General features: G+C 41.3%; 1 protein-coding gene and 1 long non-coding RNA gene across 4 annotated transcripts in view; one reads left to right on the forward strand and one right to left on the reverse strand.

Moving 5' to 3' along the window:
- LOC145444914 (sushi, von Willebrand factor type A, EGF and pentraxin domain-containing protein 1-like) overlaps positions 1-19,758 on the forward strand; it is a 44,819-nt gene that overhangs the window by 16,922 nt on the left and 8,139 nt on the right. For 2 of the 3 annotated variants that reach the window (XM_080322976.1, XM_080322975.1), the window contains exons 2-20: positions 4,225-4,308; positions 5,167-5,252; positions 5,679-5,783; positions 5,850-5,961; positions 6,027-6,137; positions 6,216-6,305; positions 7,657-7,921; positions 9,164-9,361; positions 9,424-9,536; positions 11,075-11,278; positions 11,994-12,133; positions 12,592-12,683; positions 14,492-14,667; positions 14,737-14,968; positions 15,027-15,199; positions 15,579-15,810; positions 16,897-17,072; positions 18,214-18,445; positions 19,106-19,278. In XM_080322976.1, coding sequence (XP_080179102.1) covers positions 4,251-4,308; positions 5,167-5,252; positions 5,679-5,783; positions 5,850-5,961; positions 6,027-6,137; positions 6,216-6,305; positions 7,657-7,921; positions 9,164-9,361; positions 9,424-9,536; positions 11,075-11,278; positions 11,994-12,133; positions 12,592-12,683; positions 14,492-14,667; positions 14,737-14,968; positions 15,027-15,199; positions 15,579-15,810; positions 16,897-17,072; positions 18,214-18,445; positions 19,106-19,278 — 2,968 coding nt within the window. In that variant the 5' untranslated portion in view covers positions 4,225-4,250. Of the gene's footprint in view, positions 1-4,144; positions 4,309-5,166; positions 5,253-5,678; positions 5,784-5,849; positions 5,962-6,026; positions 6,138-6,215; positions 6,306-7,656; positions 7,922-9,163; positions 9,362-9,423; positions 9,537-11,074; positions 11,279-11,993; positions 12,134-12,591; positions 12,684-14,491; positions 14,668-14,736; positions 14,969-15,026; positions 15,200-15,578; positions 15,811-16,896; positions 17,073-18,213; positions 18,446-19,105; positions 19,279-19,758 lie in introns of those variants that run through there. The other variant, XM_080322974.1, reaches the window with a different exon arrangement.
- The window catches only part of LOC145444919 (uncharacterized), an 89,404-nt gene that overhangs the window by 11,863 nt on the left and 57,783 nt on the right, over positions 1-19,758 (reverse strand). The window lies entirely within an intron of this gene.

Here is a 19,758-nt window from a genome sequence, read left to right on the forward strand (position 1 = left end):
GTTTAGGCCGTTTGGATGCTTTTATTCAAAGATAGTGGTTCTAAACCTGATGGGGGTAGTTTGCCTTTATTCTGGGGTTCATGGAGATGTTGAAAGAAATCAGCTTCCTAAATAGGCCGTGAATAAGTCTGGGCAAATGTGCTGACCATTGATTAGCAATCAGCGCATTAGATTTTGAGCTGGGCCACGGAACATTTTCAAATTGGAATCGGAGTCGCGACCATAAAAGGTTGGCAACCACCGGATGTGCGGTGTTTATATAGGTCGGTGGTGCAGTGAGCACCGGCATTATTAGACTGATAAATTATCTTATCGGTGTGACATGTACATGACTTAACGATGTGCAATTACGCTCCTTGCGTTTTTGAAGTAATCATCTTCCACCAGCTCTACCGCTAACTCTGATCATGTGGGCGGAGAGAGGATCAGAAATACATAGTAATATATGGAAGAACCAATATTATTGACATAATTCATTCAGTTAATTTAACGACCAGATGCATATAAAAACCATATGCATATATTAAGACCCAAAAGTTGCATCGATTACCCTACGGTGGGCCCAAGATCGTGACCACCTCTGGTCGAAAGACAAAGCTTTGTTGGTTTGACGTCATATTGATCGACAATGTGCTCATACCTCATTTTTAAATCCGCTAGTGGGCGCTAAAGGGCGTCCGGAATTTGTGCTACAAAAATATGGTAACCCCATATTATATAAGCTCGCATTAACGCATGAAACGAAACAAAAAGAGCAACAGGTGAATTCCTGGAGCAATATCGAGAATTAGATAACGATGAAAATTGGTGACATTTACGACATATTCTATGAAAATAACATCAATGCCTATCGCTTCATCAGAATTCTCAAGGCGGTTCTCGAATCCTCAGATTGCATATTACTCTCTGTTATGATGTACGATATTATCAGGTTACCAAGTTTCAATATAGAACACGATGACTGTACGATTAATTTTTTTGATAATTGAATTTTGACCTATGACATATCACAAAAGATCATTACATTTGCAAGAAGTAAAAACGGCTTGTCTTGGGTAAAATAGCAATTTCATTACAATAACATTATTATAAAACACTCGACCTGTAACTTTTACTCACTTCACGCGAATATAGATCTCATTTTGCCATATTTAATGGAACCAGAAATGATTTACCTCGCATAGACAGTGCCGATGAATAAACTCGTCCATTGTCGATATTGTTGTCTGTTCACACAAGTTTCGCCAGAAGTAGAAAATATCAACATTTTTCTGCAATGGGGTATCCTATATGCACCATATCATGTCTTTGCCGATAAACGTTCGCCGCTCGGTCATTGCCACTCTATAAGCTTACAATATCACCCCGCTCTTATAAATACTTCGGTGTGTATTATGATCAGTCTCCAAACGCGTTCATACCGTCATATGACTAATGGATGAAGATTTTATATTATATCATTATATGCTCTGGTCTCGTGTGGAGACAGAACTGATGTTGTAAAGTTAGCGGTAAACTCAGTAACAATTTAGAACATACCTGTACATTAGGGCTGTTCAAAAATAACTTTTTTTCGTGAATCTTCTGGGTTACGTGATTAAATCGTTAGGTTGCCTTAAAAAACGACGCACACCAAATTTGAATTCATTCCCATCAATAATCGCGGATTTCGTAGAGTTCGAAAATTTCGAATTTGCCTATGAATGCAAAAAAAAAATTTCTTAAATTTTTCTTCCAACCCCATAATATTGTTGCGCTGTCTTCAAAAACGACGCAAAACAAATTTGACTCAATTCCAAGCCGTAGAAGCGGAGTTATTTCAGTTTTTCGATGATAATTCTTGGATTATCCTTGATTGGGGGATAATCCCAGAAATATCATCAAAAAACTCAAATAACTCCGCTTCTACGGCTTGGAATTGAGTCAAATTTGTTTTGCATCGTCTTTGAAGACAGTGCAACAATTTTATGGGGTTGGAAGAAAAATTTGACTAATTTTTTTTTTTGCATCCTCAGGCAAATTCGAAATTTTCAAACTCTACGAAATCAGCGATTATTGGTTGGAATGAATTCAAATTTGGTGTGCGTCGTTTTTTAAGGCAACCTAACGATTTAATCACGTAACCCGGAAGATTCAAGAAAAAAAGTTATTTTTGAACAGCCCTACTGTACATTGTGCGTTCTTAGCTGTTTTACTTTCACAGCGACGGCATAATGGTTCGAAACTTTTGAAAAATTGCTTGGCACCGGTGTCAAATCACATGCCTAGCGGCAAACGTCCGCACAACGCCTCAACTTGTGAACAGACGCAATTGCGCAAGCAAAACCAAAGCAAACCTGAAATTACGCAAATCGAAACGCCGCGGTACAGGCAGTGCTGAGCACCGAATTCGCGGACGCGGTGAGCAATAACTCTGAATAAGGATCTCCTAATTTATCGATATCGCTTCGGGTTAATAAAGCTTTGCTTTAGAGACTGAGAAATAAACGATAAATAATAAACAGGGAAGTAGTTGCCGTTATTTCGATTAGAGCTTCAAAGCATGTACGTGTACAGTGTACAGTATAACGCTGATCATCATGGGTAAAAGTATTTAATTGGTGCTAAAAATCCAACGAAACGTGCGGAATCTATATGATTACGTTTATCATGGCAATTGGTGGGCTACGTAAGGAATTGATAAAGTTGATGCTATTCCACAACCACAGGACGTAATCCGTTGAAGCACTAAGCCTACCAGCGTTGATTGCTACACATGACCACAAGAATGCGTACTTTGCAGGCTTGTTTTGTCATTTGTAGAGTTTATTGGAGGTACAGCGTCAAAATACCATTGAATAATATAGTCATATTGGAATAAACCCGGATATTTTCGGCTGACACACGTCAGGGTTGATCGTCAGCAACTAGTAGAATAATTGGAAAGCAACTAGTTCAATATTCTTTCTCGTTATTTCAGTATGAATATATTCTTTCTATTTCTTTTTGTTTTATAACAGAAATTTCCACTCACGATGATATGACATTTTCATTACGTCGTCTCAGCTTATAGTTGACGCTGGTGACCAGCAGACTATACAAGCCGAACGTCAATGCAGCACTATCCCTCGTAACGATCAATCATTCATCCTAACAAACTTGATTCTTCACATGAATTTTTTTGGATAAGGAGGTATTTATTGATGTTGAGGTAAATAGCAGAAATCTTTCATGTATACATTGGCAATTGTTCCTATTAACAAGATCCTATGAAAACAAAATTATGACCAGCCTTCCATGTCATATGTATCTGATAAGTTATTATCCGTAAAACGGCATAACAGAGACCGCCCAATTGCAATTTATCGTCATTCTCGAAGATGAGTAATATCATCTGAAGCTCCACTTCGCGCGTATGGCGCCAACTCATAAAATCTAACCTCAAGAACGGATAAATCCATTAAACTTGATCGCAAAAAAATATGACCATCGCAACAAAGAGGCTGTATTCGGTGTGACGCTTATACTTGCAACGTTCAATATTTGTTGTCAAATCGTAGATTATCGAGTCGGTCTACGGCTACAGAGAGCAGGTAGATGAAAAAAAAAAAAAATTGTGCGTAATTTGCAGAAACAGGTGTAATTTGAGCAAAGGTCGATAATTTCGATTGACGGATCGAAGTGATCATTCAAATCAATGTGTAGTATAAACACATATTATTAGTCGCGGTAAGACGGTACAGGGTAAGGCAGGACCTTTGTGCAGTACATGCACGATGATTATTTTATACCGTTTACGCAAACCGTGTGTAGTTTGTGATATGGTTTTATCAGTGGTTTAGATAATTCCTGTTGCGAGCATGTTTCTCGTATTTCTACATAGAACATATGCTGATTTACTAGTTGCTGGACGCAGACTCGTGTAGAAGTTGTTTTTCTACATTTTTGGCCAGGTGAAGTCGAAATTCTAGTTCGCTCGGAAAACATCGTCTTTTCGCTCACTTTATAATTCGCGTCTCGCGCGAGCAGTTTCTCTTTGAAATATACGTCGTTTTTTCTCATTTCAACACTCTTCATTTCTGGCAGTTTTCATTTTTTCGTCGGTGCACGGTTTTTGGTGATACCGAGTATAAAGTCACTATTACTAAATTTTCTTCTTTCAATATCAACTTTCTATTTCGATGATAGCGAACCAGAATATCGGCAAGATTCGCTAAGGCTATATCTTATCATTCTTTGTCGAACAGAGACACTGTATAGTGTAGTCTAAAATGTTTAAAGCACTATTGGCGCTCTGCGCGTTACTTTTATTTCTTCAAGAGTCAGAAGGTAAGACGCGTTTTGCGTAACGGCAGGTCTGCATATTCACATTTCAAGCTTTCTTTGTTGCATGCCGTGAGATCTTTGGATGGTACTATTTTGGACAGTATATGTCGTTTACCATTTACTCGTTACACCGGATCACGGTATCCGTACAGATTTGGAATATTTATCACGAGTAGACACTCATCGATCTCTTTCTCATTCGCTAGTGGCTAACTTCATTACTGGATTATCCTCACTTCTACCTCACGCAAAATGCACCGATTAGTGAATTACAATCCTCAACTTAGGCCTATGCTGAAAATTACAAATGAATCATTATTATCAATTATTATTAAATCCAAGTTATCGTGCTTATAACAACAAATGCATAATCACCAGTAATGAGAATGGCTTATTACCTGTCTGCAGAAATTTGAGAACTGCTTGCCACCTATTAAATTCATGCGTCATGTCCTCTAAGCAACGCAATATAAATATATAAATTCGGTTACAAATGAATAATGTATTCATATTGCAGTAAGTAAACACTAATATGTCTATATTTGCTGTGTATTGCTATGAATACATCCGTCATTACAGAAGTCTGTGGGGCCATTCCCCGTTTTAAATAGTGCTAAATGGTCTACAATAATTTTTCTATAACCACGTAGCATGATAGGATAATCAGTGTATTGTGGTCGGCATACTGGCGAGATATATCGTAGGCATGTAGTATTCACCCATGCGATGGTTACTTTGGGTCGGCTAAGCGGTTTAGAGACTGAAATGCGTGAAATGCAAGGCCGGTGAATTCATTCGACCCAATTTTCGGCAATTTCCGTTACGTGATGGTGAGTTCAAAATCGTGTATTTTCATTCCAGCGGTTCGTTGCTGGAAGTGCGACAATGCTTTAAATAACGACGACTGCCTAGACAGAGGATTCAGCGTCGAATGCGCTGGAGAGAGCGTAAGATTTTCTTTGATACATAGCGTATAAAAACATATCGTTGATGTGAAGTAAACCGGTTGAACAAGTGCTCCGCTGGTGTCTTGCTACAGCCTCAACGCTGCTTCATTCGTGAAAACGGGTGCAACTGTCGTGAGCGATGTGTAATGAACTGGGTTAGGCTCTTTTTGTATCACTCTTGATCTGGCCTCGGGCTGTTCGTCATCGACACGCTCCGCGATTAACATCGCGCCGAGATAATTGCTAGCATTTAATAAGGCACGAATCGTTAACGCGCTTCAGGTAAGCCTCCGTGATGATTGCGAAATATCTATCACAAACACTTACAAAACATAACATAATATCAAAACAACTATCCTAGCATCGCCATCAGTGTAACGGATTTCAGCACAGAGTACATACTGTGATCCAAATAACCTTTTCCAGGGTGGATGTTTCGCCGAAATTAGGTATCATTGGGGTCTCATTCCTCCTATCAGAATCACAAAGCGTTGTAAGCAAGGACTCGCTTGCGATAACAACGTTGGCCAGGTATGTTAGCGTTTTTACAGTTAAAACCAACACTCATGTATACATAAAAATATTTAAATTCTTCAGAACGACAAGGGCAACCATCCATTCCAATGCAACCCGAAAATCCCTGAATCGATCTGCAGATGTTGCTGCGAAACAGAGGATTGCAACAAGCCAGAGTTAGGATGTCTCCCATGTTCGTTACATAGATTCGACGAGAAAATAACCCTGAAATCAAGCAACGTATTTTGTTCAATTTAGCTTATCCTGATTGTCCTGCTCTCGTCGTGCCAGCGAATGGAGCAATGGACTGTAAATACGATGCCGATCCTCCATCCATCGGAGAGACGTGCGAATTCACTTGTGACGAAGGTCAGGACCGGCAGGCTGCATAGTGCATAATAAACGTTAACTTCATGCATTACTGTCATTGAATAATAATCTTCACAGGATACGAACTGGAGGGCGCGAAGGTTCTCGTATGTGGGCCGAAGAACAACCGAGTATCAGAATGGAATTACCCAGAGCCAGTTTGCAAACGTAAGGATTCGTCTTGCAGTTACAGCCGCTACTCACATCTCGAACTTACGCAATCCTGTGTTGAATGAATTTATCTTACTCTCCAGCACCACTTATCGACACTGCCCTATTACGTTACTGTGCAATGTGCAATATGTGCAATTGTGCATGTGCAATTGTGCATTGTGCATCAATGAATTAACATTTAGCATGGGTAAAATCGCGATAATGGGGCTTGTCACATCACAGGTTTTGTGCGCCACATCTGCAAGAGTTACTGCAAGGAAGTCTAATTAAATACACACATATGTATATAATATACATCGGTTAGTCTTAGTGACATTGACTTGTACGTTGAATATACGGAATCGGCCTACATGGTACATAAATTTCATCGGTACCAGCGTATATATATAGATATTAGATATACAATACACACGCTGTATGTAGGAATGCAATAAAAACAAAAATCAATTTAAAACAAGGCTCTCATTTAAAACATGCTTTTTTAAGTCATGACGTCACGGGTATTCAATTAGGACGTCACAAAGGAGTGACATTGACGATTGAAAATATAGGGTAAATATAGCTCCTTTGACGAAATATCTGTACTATAACTGTCGAACCGACCATTTTGAGGGTTCCAACCATCCCATATCGATATACGTCGGCTAAATCGGGTGGTAATTGTACGTAGGCTCATGCAACATGATTTTTGGAAAGTATTTACACGATTACGGCATAATTTTACAACTTAAAAAAACAATTTTTTTTTAAAAACACTTTGTTTAAAACATAATTTAAACAAAGTGTTTTAAAACACCGTTTGTTTTAAATGCAGCACTGGCTGTATGCATATATAGCTATTAGTTATACTATAGAACTCGTCCCTGCTACATTATCAAGTATTTTAGTGTCAGTGAGAACATCTTTCTATTCCAAATTTATTCGGTTAGCTAGTACCGCATTAATGAAACGCAGTTGATGGCAAGTATATCAACCTACGGTTTCTTGCCAGTTTCGGATTTGGATAGATAAGAACTAGATAAACCGGATTTCGATCCATGAAATTCAGCTTGCTCGTATACAGTTACACGTTGGCATTTCATTTCAGCAGCGAACAGGATTAAAAGATACAATCTGAAGATTGGTGAACTGTTGTGACATTTGAATTCATGAATATAAATCCCCAATGTGTTATAAAACTATTAGGAAATTACTTCTCATTATGATATTCGCCAGGGTTGGTTGTACGTTTGAATAGGTACGAACAGTCGATGGCGTACCATGAATTGCCTTCCGGCGTTAAGTATCGGGTGCATCGGCAGCTTCAGTTAAGGTAGAGAGAGCTCAAAAATATTATGATTCACAGCTCTTACTTGCAAGCCCGAATACACAAGCGTGCCGAACGGTCAGGTCGACTGCACGAGACGAAACTTTGTCGGAAGCGTGTGCACTTTCGTGTGCAACTCGGGTCACGTCATGGACGGCCACCCGATGGCAACTTGCTCCTCTTCGCAAAACTGGGACAACCAGCCCCCCAAGTGCATCCCGATGACTTGCCCGCCTCCCATGATTCCTCCTACCTTTGGAACAGTCTCATGCTCCAACTTGGACCGATTGGGCAGCGTGTGCTCGTAAGTATATCAGTCAAACAAGACTATACTGGTACTACGCACTCAAGATGTTACGAGTTTAGACTATACTTCCTCTTGCAGTTAACAGTTCTCAGTTCTTAGGTATAACTATATAGGCCTATAGAATTACTTGATTAGTTACTTACTTACTTACTGCCTTTACTTGTACTCCAGTAGAAATTTACGCTACATCTACTTCTACTGCTACTAGAGTATCAGCGATGACTATCTTGACCGGATCAGACAGTTAGGCATGCCATCATGATTTCTCCAAAGAAGTAGAAAAACTTCGTCACTGACTATATATGTTGTTATACAAATTCCTAAATTCAGTGGCTATAGTTGATGAAATTGAAACATGCTGAAATAATGGTTTAAAAAGGTTTTCCAACAAATTGCCTCTTCCGTCATACCTTCTTGATTGTAATTGCAAACATTTTTGGACGTTCTCTACAACATTTGAGCATTTCTACATGCGAAGATCTGTCGCAATATTTACGGCGCTAGTTCGAATATAGCCGACCTACTGAATCAGTGTCGAACATCGTGACTGCTGTATATAATTTCAATGATATTTCGTGTAAACAATTTCACTGGCTGGTTGAAACAATTGTTAGGTTGCCTCCAAAACGCTGCACACAAAACTTGACTCAGTTCTAACCGGCGAATCGAAGATATTAGTGTATAAAATTTTGCATTCATTAAAAAAATCCCCAATTTCCCCTGAAATTATTAGCTTACCAAAAGATACATAACCAATTTGTTTCAACTTCAACACTTAGAAACGCAGTGATTGGAGCTGAAAATGTTGGATTTCAAATAAATGGTATTCATGCGGTAGGAAATCCCATCATTTAGCAATGCCGAAGTATTGTTGTCTGTCAGTATGTCATATTTGGTGATACAATTGTTAATATACGATGTTCTCTTAAATTCTCTATACTAGTTTCTGACGATTACTCATGACGGTTGTCAGCCGAAAATATTCGGGTTTACTTCAATATGAATATATTATTAAATTCTCCGTATTTTGTTGTTTGTGGTATTCATGGTGTTTTAGACTACAATGGCCGTTTACAACAGGCCGATATTCTTTGCTCTGATTCCGCATCTGCCGCGACTTGTAGCACGGCCTACTTCTAGGCTTTTTTGAGACACCGCTTACGCGGATTATTAGCAATGCCCATTAATTGTTGGAATGCTTATTTGCACGCCTATGCTTGAAGATCTTATGTTTTCTAGTTTCGCTTGCGAGAACGGATATTCTCTCCTCGGAGCGCCCACATCAACTTGCGCAGATGACGGCAATGGTGATCGATTCGGTAGATGGTCAAACCCCGTCCCGAAATGCGGCATGTTAGTCTGCCAGCCGCAAAGTCGCAACCCCACCAACGGCAAAGTAGACTGTACCAACGCCAACAATGGTGGCAGCGTCTGCTCGTAAGTATAGCGCTTGTGCCGTAGCGAATGTGTTTGTGTGATGTGGTGTTATCTGTGGTCAGATACACGTGTAACGGAAAATACTCGATCGTGGGATCGCCCAGCCGAGTTTGCGAAGATGATGGAGATGGTGATTCCGTAGGACGTTGGTCCGCGCGGGAGCCTACTTGTCAACGTAAGTTGCAGATTTGGACAATTAGATAATTCTAGTTTTTTTAATTTGACTAACTATAAAGCCGTGGTGTCAAACATACGGCCCGCCATACCATTTCATCCGGCCCGCGGAGCAATTCTGAGTAGATTGAAACATGCTTATATTATCCAGCACATCTCTAAGATAAGTTGAGATTTTTCGTAGGAAATATTTCAAATCAATAATCCCCCAAGACAGTAAATGTCGAGCATGTCCGTAGGCCACATTATTACGACCCGATTGCAGTGTTGTCTCATAGTTGACTCATAGTTACCATTAGGAACAAGTCTGTTAAGGCAATAAGTCCACACTAAGATCAGAGTTTCATGGAAAATTAGACCAAAAACATGGTCTAATATTCACAGAAGCGAAAACGCCAATGTGAAACCGCTATGTGCAGTTTACATGTAGAATATATTTAGTTGTACAAAAACATAATTTAAATATGTGGTTGCAATGCGGGGTCACTTCCGATTCAAAAGGTGCCCAGCCTCCAGACAAACCCGAATCGCGATTTAAGATTTATAATAAATCAAATTCCAACCTCCGCATTTACAGTTCAATCTCTTGTATTCCTCACTCCTCATACGCAGGTCTAACGCCAGATTATGACAAAAGGAGAAGGAGCATAGAAATATACCAACTTATATCGTCGTTAGCGCCAGTGTTTTAGCAGCGGTTCATATCCGTATTCAACCGGTCAATCATGGTATTGTTGCCAATTCCATTGTCCACGAATAAAAGTGTTGCTATTACTTGCTAGAATGAAACCCCTATGATCCGTGATGCAATATACTGTCATCTCTATATATACTTGATAATAAAGTATTCAAGTGAAAAGATATGGCATGAGGTAACATTTTCGAATAAGTTGACTAGTGCGGCCCGCGAGCGATTTGAAGGTTCGAATCCGGCCCGCGACGCAATTTGAGTTTGACAACCCTGAACTAAAGCGAAATGCTGATAATCTAATTTGTTAAATGTTTCCTCGATCCAATTCTAATTCTAATCACATTTGTGAAATGTTTATATGTTCTCATTTTCATTCTATTCTAATTTCTGGTTTTTCTGAAAATGCTACAGGAGAACTGTATAGTGCGAAACGAGCTAATCTTGCTGTGCATGCATTCGCCATGCTCGCGCTTGAGAGAAAGAATTCTGACTTAATATGAACTAAACTTAATTCGATTTCCAAGTTTTTTCGGAATTCTGTAATTCTAATTCTGATATAGTTAGGAAAAAAATGTGTAGCTATAATCCTAATTTTAATCTAATTTGGAAAGAAATTAGAAGTAGACGTGACGCCGTCGATTTTTACTCAAAAGTAAGTATTCTACGCATAGTTCTTCCTAAAAACTGAAAACTGCCAGAAGTAGAAGTAGCAAATATGGGGTTCTCCGAAGGCGTGCAGATTAGCGTAAGGGTTCACTAGTCTATCAAAGCACGACTGGTTTGAATTCAAGACGTCCAGACGTGCATATATACGAAACTTCATTCTTCAATCCTCCGTACGATCGCAGGCATCAGATGTACCCCACCGCGTTCCTCGCCAATGAACGGACAGGTCACGTGCTCGGACCAGAACTTCCTCGGCAGCAAATGCACATACATTTGCAACGACGGACACAACTTGATTCCTCGAGAGTCACGAGAAACCAATTGCGTCGACGACGGAAATGGCGACGCCAAGGGACAATGGGATCAGCCCACACCAGTCTGTCTACGTAAGTTAAAATTGGTCTTATTTTTGTGTTGCTACTGTATAGGCCTAACATATGTCCTCCTTTAATGAGGATTTGTTTTCTTTTCCCAAGAAAAGTGAATGGTCCTCCGATGACGCTCTAAAATGCACAAATGTCCCCATTTTTGCATTTTGAGTTGGTTTGTTACACTTTCAGCAAGACTTTTAGGCGTGTCGTTGTATTTATTTCCAAAAACAATATCCATGAAACAAGCTGAATTATTGGTTTAAAAAAGGCTTTCCAAGAAATATCCGTAACAGCGCTATCTTCGTGAATTTTATTGCAAACATTTTTCTTCGACTTTTTCTGCCACATCCGGGGCCTTTTTTCATGCGAGGATCTGTCGTATTTTTTCTGGCGGAAGTTCGAACTTGACCGACATATTGGATCATTGTCGAACGTCTTGACGGCTGTATATAATTTCAATGGTATTTCGTGTAAACAATTTCACGAACTCGTTAAAAATGTCCATTCCTTATTGGAAAAGGTTAAGGGAACCGCATAGTATTCATGAGTTGAATCTGGAAAAATGATCTGTTGTCTTTGTGTCTGTTTTTATTACTCTAGCCTGCATCTGCCTAGGAAATACAGAACATCATTAACCTCAAACACAACAATTCAACTTTCATTTCTTTTTGGGTGCTAAAAATAGGGTATGCCTGCTATTGCATGGTAATCACGTTTTATACCTTTTCAGCCGGCGAGTGCTTGCCGGTTATGAGTAGTCCAGTCAACGGACGAGTTTCATGCAGCGACGGTAACGCGGTGCGAAGCGTCTGTCGATTTACATGCGACGAGGGATACTACATGAAATCCGTAGGAGGACTTGAATATGAGGTATCGTGTTTTGATGCTTCGTCGTCACGCCCTAACTAGATTAGAATTAAAATATAACTACACATTTTTCCGAATTAGATTAAAACTGCTGAATTCGTAAAAACTTGGAACTTAACTTCCGAAATAGACAGAAATGCAACAAAAATCTAGTTCAGTTCATACCAAATCAAAGTTCACAGTCATTAGCACGAGAATGGAAAATGTATGTGCAGGTGCACTAAGGTTTTAATTTTTACTAGCTATTCGATAAAATTGTTTGCGGTAGAAAATTCCTCAATTATTTTGTAGTATTATGTACTAGTCAAGCAACCGTAATTATCTAGCTGTCCAAGTCTGGTCACGCCTCTGCTGACTTATTGGCTGTACCTTATAGCTTTACCGTGCCAATTTGTTCCTCTCGCGTCAGCATTGCTTGGAGCTGCTGCTATTGGTTACCATACCTTGTACTTCCTGCTTAGGTCGCCAGCGTAGATGTCATCTGCAGACGGGACAATACTTGGTCGCAACAACCTCCCACTTGCGAACCTATCACCTGTGTACCGCCTCACGCGTAAGTATACCATATAGTTTCGATGTCATCCTACACCCTTGATATTCTAGTTCTGATTCTGTCCAAATCATGCATTTGATACTACTGAAGTCCTTAACGCAGTCACGTTGTGAATTGTAGTAAAGTGACTTATAATCGTGATGTAGATGCGATTACTTCATGTTATGAATTGGTGTATCATTCCACTCACAAGCAATCTAAACCAGTGGTTCCCAACCTTTTTGTCTTCATTCCCCACTTCAGATTTATTCCGAGCCTTCATTCCCCACCAGGACCGTAACAGCACTTTTACAGCCCCGCCAATAAACGTTGGTCTTGGACCCCCAGAACCCCCTCAGCCCGCTGAGCCTGTACGCCTTTTCCCTGCAACTTATCAGTTACATTGGGTCTACTGTTTAGTGCGTCGCCTTATTTTGACTAAACGCGCGAAGCGTGAAAAATTTATATAATTCGTGTTTTGAATCGGCCAATATGATCGGGAATCGCACATATTTTGCTATCAATTTTTTAGCCCCTCTCTGCTCACGTAATCAGATTTGCCGGTAGAGCTGAGTGAGGTGTGTTGGAAGAGGTAGGACCCCTAAATAAGAATGGAACATCTTCGGGCGGACCAGTTGGTATATTGACTTCGTTACATTATGCTATTTCGTGACCTCCTATCTGCTATGTTAAAAGTTATGGAAATCGCCAAAACTAAAAGGCACACACGATTTCAAATTGGTATTGCTTAAGTGGCAAATAATTTTTCCCTGCTGGATGGCATTTGCCTAGTGGGGTTCAGATCGCCAGAACAGGAACATTCGGCGCCAGCCATTTAGCCAATTAAACATGTATGTATATTGTATATACATTGAAGTTTTGGGTCACCATAAGGGCATTCCTTCTCGGCCAAGGTCTTCTCGCTGCTGATCGTTCTGGCACACTTCTCGGAGTTGCATGTTACATGGCCTATAACTTCATATGCCTTGGTGCGTCGTGGCGCAGTATTGGCCGACGCCGAAGTATCTATTTCTATAAATTCTACGTATTTTCCTGGGGGTAGGGTACCCAATAATCAGATATTCGGCAATATTAAATCGCGGGGGGGTGCGGCAGTTACGGTCCTATTCCCCACTACCCAGCACTTTGTCATCACAGAGCAGCTATATTTGCAGGTTTGACTACAAGACACACAACCACACCAGTACGCAAGACAATCGCCTATAACTGCATCATAAAACGTATTGTGAACCGATACCAGTAACGCTCAAAATTTCGCGATAGCGTGATCTCACGTCAAACTGGTCGTGCTGGATGCGTTTGTGACGCCATGATTGGCCATCCAGAGTTAAGAATGAGGTTTTGTGAACAACACACAATATAATTTTCGATACATACATTCCAGAGCATTTAACTGGTAACGGTAATTGCGCATGTGTCTCCGTGAATATGTAGACTGTCCTCTATATAATTTTGAACAAATGCGTCTATTCCCCACCAGAAACCATTGAATTCCCCACCAGTGGGGAATTCGCCACCGTTTGGGAACCACTGATCTAAACAGTTTGGCTTCAATGTAAGCCTTACGTAAGCGCATAATCATAACACAGCAGTGTCGCTTAGCGCTTATACTGTTACGTCATAAGTGACAATAAACTAACCTATCCTGCTAAACTAGTCATCTACAAAACCTACAAAACCTGATTCTCGTATCAATAGAAGAATTTCTTACTGGACTTCAGACTATCCTTTTCCCAGAATATATCAACTTACTAACTACTTTGATTTAAACGAACAGAGCGCTTACAAAATTGCTGCGACTTTGACAGTGACACAGACGACAAAATCGTGACTTGTACCGACTCGAACAACTACCGCTCTGTTTGTACTTGGGAATGCCGAGACGGAAGCCCGATCAGGGGTCAGACAGAAAGCGAGTGTCTCGATAACGGCGGTTCCAAATATGGACAGTGGAGTCCCGCTAAACCTTTCAACTTCTGCGAAGGTATGTGATTTTTTTTTAATTCCAGAAAGTTGTGGTAGTTATTCACGAATCACGATCATCATGTTACAGCTGTTGTTTGCCAACCACCTCAAATCAACCCACAGAACGGCGTCGTGCTGTGCAGCAACGGAAATGCAGTTTTGAGCACGTGCACCTTCACCTGCAACCCAGGATATTACATGTTAAGCGCCGATTCGCAACCAGTCCTCCTCGGACAACAAGCCATCGACTGTGGTCGCGACGGTCTATGGTCGGAAGACCCGCCCACTTGCCAGCCGGTCATTTGCCTGCCGAAATATTCGTAAGTATAATAGCGTGCGAACGCCGTGCTGTTGCTATAACGATGTGTATATTTTCAGCAACCCAGAAAACGGCTTCGTGAGCTGCAGTCTCGACAATAGATACAGTTCCGTATGTTCTTTCCGATGCAAGGAAGGTTATGAACTTGTGGGACAACCGAGCAGTGAATGCCAGGACAGCGCGCCCGGTGATGAATTCGGAGACTGGAGCAACCCGGCGCCCATTTGCCAACGTAAGATTAACCTACAGTCGAATTCGACTCCTTAGAACGAAATGCTGGTAATGTAATCGGTGAAATGTTTCTGTGCTGTATATCTGATATTAATGATAATGCTGCAGGAGAACTGTGTAGTGCGAAACGAGCCAAGCTTGTACCGATTCTTGTCATTCTCATACTGATGGGAATGACCTCTAATTTGATACGATTTCTAATATATTTTTTCATATGTCGGAATCTTATTCAATTTCCAAGCTTGTGCGGCATCAGTACTTCAAATTCTAATCTAATTGTAAAAAACTGTAATTCGAAAGCTATAATTCTAATTCTAATGTAGTTTGTAAAAGCTCGAAGTATTCAACTCTGCTAATCACACACCATTCTATCTATTCAGCCGCCGCGTGCAGCCCCGCCCTTGTCGCGCCCACCCACGGCAGCATGTCATGCTCCAACGGAGCCACTTTCGGCAGCGTCTGCAGCTTCGCGTGCGACGCAGGCTACTACATGTTGAGCCCGTCCGACGACGCTGTTAGCGCGAACCAATGGGACAGTCTGTGTAAAGCTGACGGTACCTGGTCTGATCCAGAACCAACTTGCGAGCCGATCTACTGTCTCCCAGAACAAACGTGAGAGCGTACAGGTTTTGGTGACCTTGCAAAAGCAATTCAACAGTTTCTTAGAGATGTGCGGGTTGTGGCTTTCCGGATCCGAATCTATTCTTGTTTCATAAAAAGGAATCCTGATCCCTTTTCCGCTATGCGTATCATTATTGTTATATCAAGCTATGCTCATTCCAATAGTCTACAAGTCGCTGACGATTACCCTTGACGAGTGTCAGCCGAACATATTCGGGTTTATTTTAATATCAACTTATTCAACATATTATTCTGAAGCAGAGGTCACCAACCTTTTTGAAACCAAGAGCTACTTCGTCGGTTCTGATTACCAGCTACCAGTTACTCCCGCCGTTTATCCGTGTTCAGGTGGATTTCTTCGCTTAGACATTCTGAGCACTGGGCAGGGTTTCCGCCCCTTACCAAGAACATATAACCCACACTCACCGGCACTCGTACCAGCGTCTCCGCGCTCATTTGCGTTGCCGGGTCGAGACCAGGGAATATTAACTAGATACCCGTTAAGACTCCGCGTGGGCGAAGACGAGCAACCCCGATCGAAAGCCGCGTCCGTATATTCCTTAGCTTCGACTGACCCATGTTCAACAGCTGTTCATATGAAACCCTTCTCCGTTTCGTCTTTCAAATATTTTATTTGAATATTTGCTACTGCTACCGCAGGCGACGCATTTGGTTCTCGCGGGCGACCGGTCTCCCGTATGCACCGAGATGTTGACCCCGGTAATCTGACGTATATTGAAGTGCTGTACCTCGATGAATCCGGATGAAAAAAAACTATGCTAAACACTCAGCATCCGTTGCCAATGTCGTCGATATTTTTAAACTGTACCTGAGCAATGCATTGAAGTTTGAAATATTGGTGCAATGTAGTTCAATTTCGTACCATACGTCGACGTATACAAACAGAGAGCCCATTTCATCCACTAGAAATCGACAATTCTGTCCTGAATCGGATCCGGCATTCTGGCAAAAAATTTAAATCCGGATCCGACTATGCTTCAGAAAAACTTGCCGGATTCCTGTCCGGTTAGAATACTGATCCTGTATATATTTTCAAGTTACGCACTGTAATTACAGCCCGCCAAGGAACGGAGAAGTATCGTGCACAGACAGCAACAACTACCAGTCCAGATGTACATTCACTTGCAACGCCGGATACAGACCATCGAAACCTAAGACCACCACAGATTGTTTGGATGACGGCAGCGGCGACGCTCTGGGATACTGGTCCGATCCTAAGCCTACTTGCATCCGTATGTATTATTATTAGTATAGGGCCGGACATATTCGAGTCTACTTTGAGTCATTCTAGTTTGAAGCGAGTGCCAGTCTTCGAGTCGAGTACGCGAGTATCACTCATTATGACGTCACAACCGTTTAAATGACGCGGGAAGCTCAAATATGTATGCTTACGCGATCACAAAGACTATAATGCCAATTCTACATCATATTAAAGCAGGGGTCACCAACACGCGACCCGCGCTCTGATTTGAGATTTCGGGAGAACAATAAGTAAATTGTTTAGAAATGCTGAAATTTATTTCAGTTTCAAATGTTGTTGTTGTAGTTTGAAAATAAGCTATTCTCCTGTCAGCCGATATAAACGGGCATATCGCCTTGAAGTTCAATGACCCAGATACTACCAAGACCAAGACGCTTAGAGCATTCCCACAAGATCAAGCTTAAGTAGGAGGTGGTCTTTCAGTTGTACTAACGTGTCTCACCAGCCCCAATATTGATTCCTTAGGGCTTAGTCGATGGAAAGCGTTGTCGAGTCTCGTGCACGGCTCATAGTTCAAAATGAAACTAAAGTGATCAAAATGATATTTCTTGTACTTTGTATTGCTGCTTTTGTGGTAACTATTGACAGTCGCCGACGTTTGGGGGCGCAGCGTTGTACTGGCGTGAAGTTTAAAAAAACGTGGTTGCTAAACTGTATGGCATTTATGTCTCAATGTTGCATTCTCGCAGCCCGCGGCTTCCACGAAATTTGAAAGTGGCCGCCACCTTTTCTGAGTTGGCGACCCCCGCATTCAAGATTACTTTGTATTTTTTCGATCATACCTATTTTGTGACAATCCTGTAGGTTGATTACGACGTCGCAAGTAATTTTCAACAACGTGTACTACCTTTCGTGTCCTGGCATACGACCAATCGAGATTTACGGCGATCCATAAGAGAAAATGCTATCGAGACTATAATTCCGTCCGACAAATCAACTCTCGGTGACAAGAAGCGTATAATCTCAGTACCAGAATAAAACATATTTCACCACGCGACCTCAATCATAAGAATTGATTGATACTCGATTCCGATCAGAGCAGATCATTGTGCACCGCCCGATGAGACACGTACACGCGCACTTACTCTCACTAACGTCGTAAATCTTTACAGCGAGAGCATGCTCACCCCCTCAAACCGCTCCGGCCAACGGCAAAGTGTCTTGCACCAACGCGGCCAACTTCGGTAGCGTCTGCACCTTCACTTGTAACAAGGGTTTCTACCAGACCACCTCGACGGGAGACATCGTGAGAAGCAATGACTTGAGAACCGAATGCTTGTCAACCAACGATTGGAGCCGACCGCCAGCGAGATGCTTACCAATCACCTGCTTCCCGCCTCATCAGTAAGGATAGAATCTGAAACATCGTAGATGTATTTCCGCTAACCTAGGCTTACCATATGTCTTATTTTATTAGGACTTCTCCTATTTCCTCCGAAAATGCCTGAAAATGCCCAAATGTCTTCTCTTCTAGTATTTGGAGCTAGTTGCAATGCATATACATATACTATAATGCTTTCCGACATATTACCCTACGAATCCTACCTTCTTCATTGATATTGCAAACATCGTTCGACGTTATCTCTGCGCCTTGTTACATGAAAATATCAGTCACATCATTTCCTGGCGCAAATGCGAACTTACCAGGTCTATTAGTTGGATAAGTTGGACCCTCCTGACGGTTGTGTATAATCTCGATGCTATTTTGTGTAATCAATTTCACAAACTCGTTAGGTAAATGATGATTCCTCATTGGAGAAAATGAAGGGAATCGCGAAGTGTTCATGGGCTGAATCTGAAAAAATAAATCTCAATTGTTATTTTTGGTTACGTTATCTTGGCTGTGTTTTTGTAACGTTTGCCTGCAACTACCAAGGAAATGTAGAACATCATTAGACTCAAACATAACAATTCTACTTTTACTAGCCGTGATAAAATTGTCCTCTTTTTTGGTGCTGAAAATATATGGCAAGCCTTCGCTAACTGTAACATGTTATGGCGCAGAGCTCCCGACGATGGCAGTGTGTCTTGCACTAACACGAACCTCTACCTGTCGGTCTGCTCGTTCCGATGCAAAGCTGGGTACGAGATCATCGGAGAACCGAAGAGTACTTGTGAAGATGATGGCAATGGTGATGAAAATGGCGAATGGTCCACCCCACCACCGATGTGCTCACGTAAGTAACATAAACTTAAAATCTCGTATTTCCTAATAGGTGCTCAGTAACGAATCGCTTCACATTTTTCGGGAACTAAAATAGGTTTGGCCTATACGTGACTCTGCTTACCCAAGGTGTTATGTTTTGAGACTACTTCGTCTTCTACTTGAACTGCTTTTAGGCAAGACTGATCACTCTTTACATTGGGATCCTGAAAAGTATGTCGTAGTGTTATAGGATAAGCATCACCTTCGGAAGTTAAATTGTCAGAAGAACCGCCCGAAATAGTTCCTATATGGCTATATCATGGTAAAAAAATTTTCATAACGCCCCCTGCCCCCTGGACTTCAAAGCAGGTATCAAACTCCATCATATCCCCCTCCTACTGAGAAAGTTGTTTAGTTCATTACAAAATCACTATGCATTGTCGATATGCGCTTATAACTTAACCCCCTCGTTGTACGTGCATTTGAAGGTGGACGCTCAATAAATGTCACT

Source organism: Botryllus schlosseri, chromosome 8 (assembly GCF_051294905.1).
Source record: "Botryllus schlosseri isolate E-star chromosome 8, Bs_hap1, whole genome shotgun sequence".
Taxonomy (NCBI): Eukaryota; Metazoa; Chordata; class Ascidiacea; order Stolidobranchia; family Styelidae; genus Botryllus; species Botryllus schlosseri.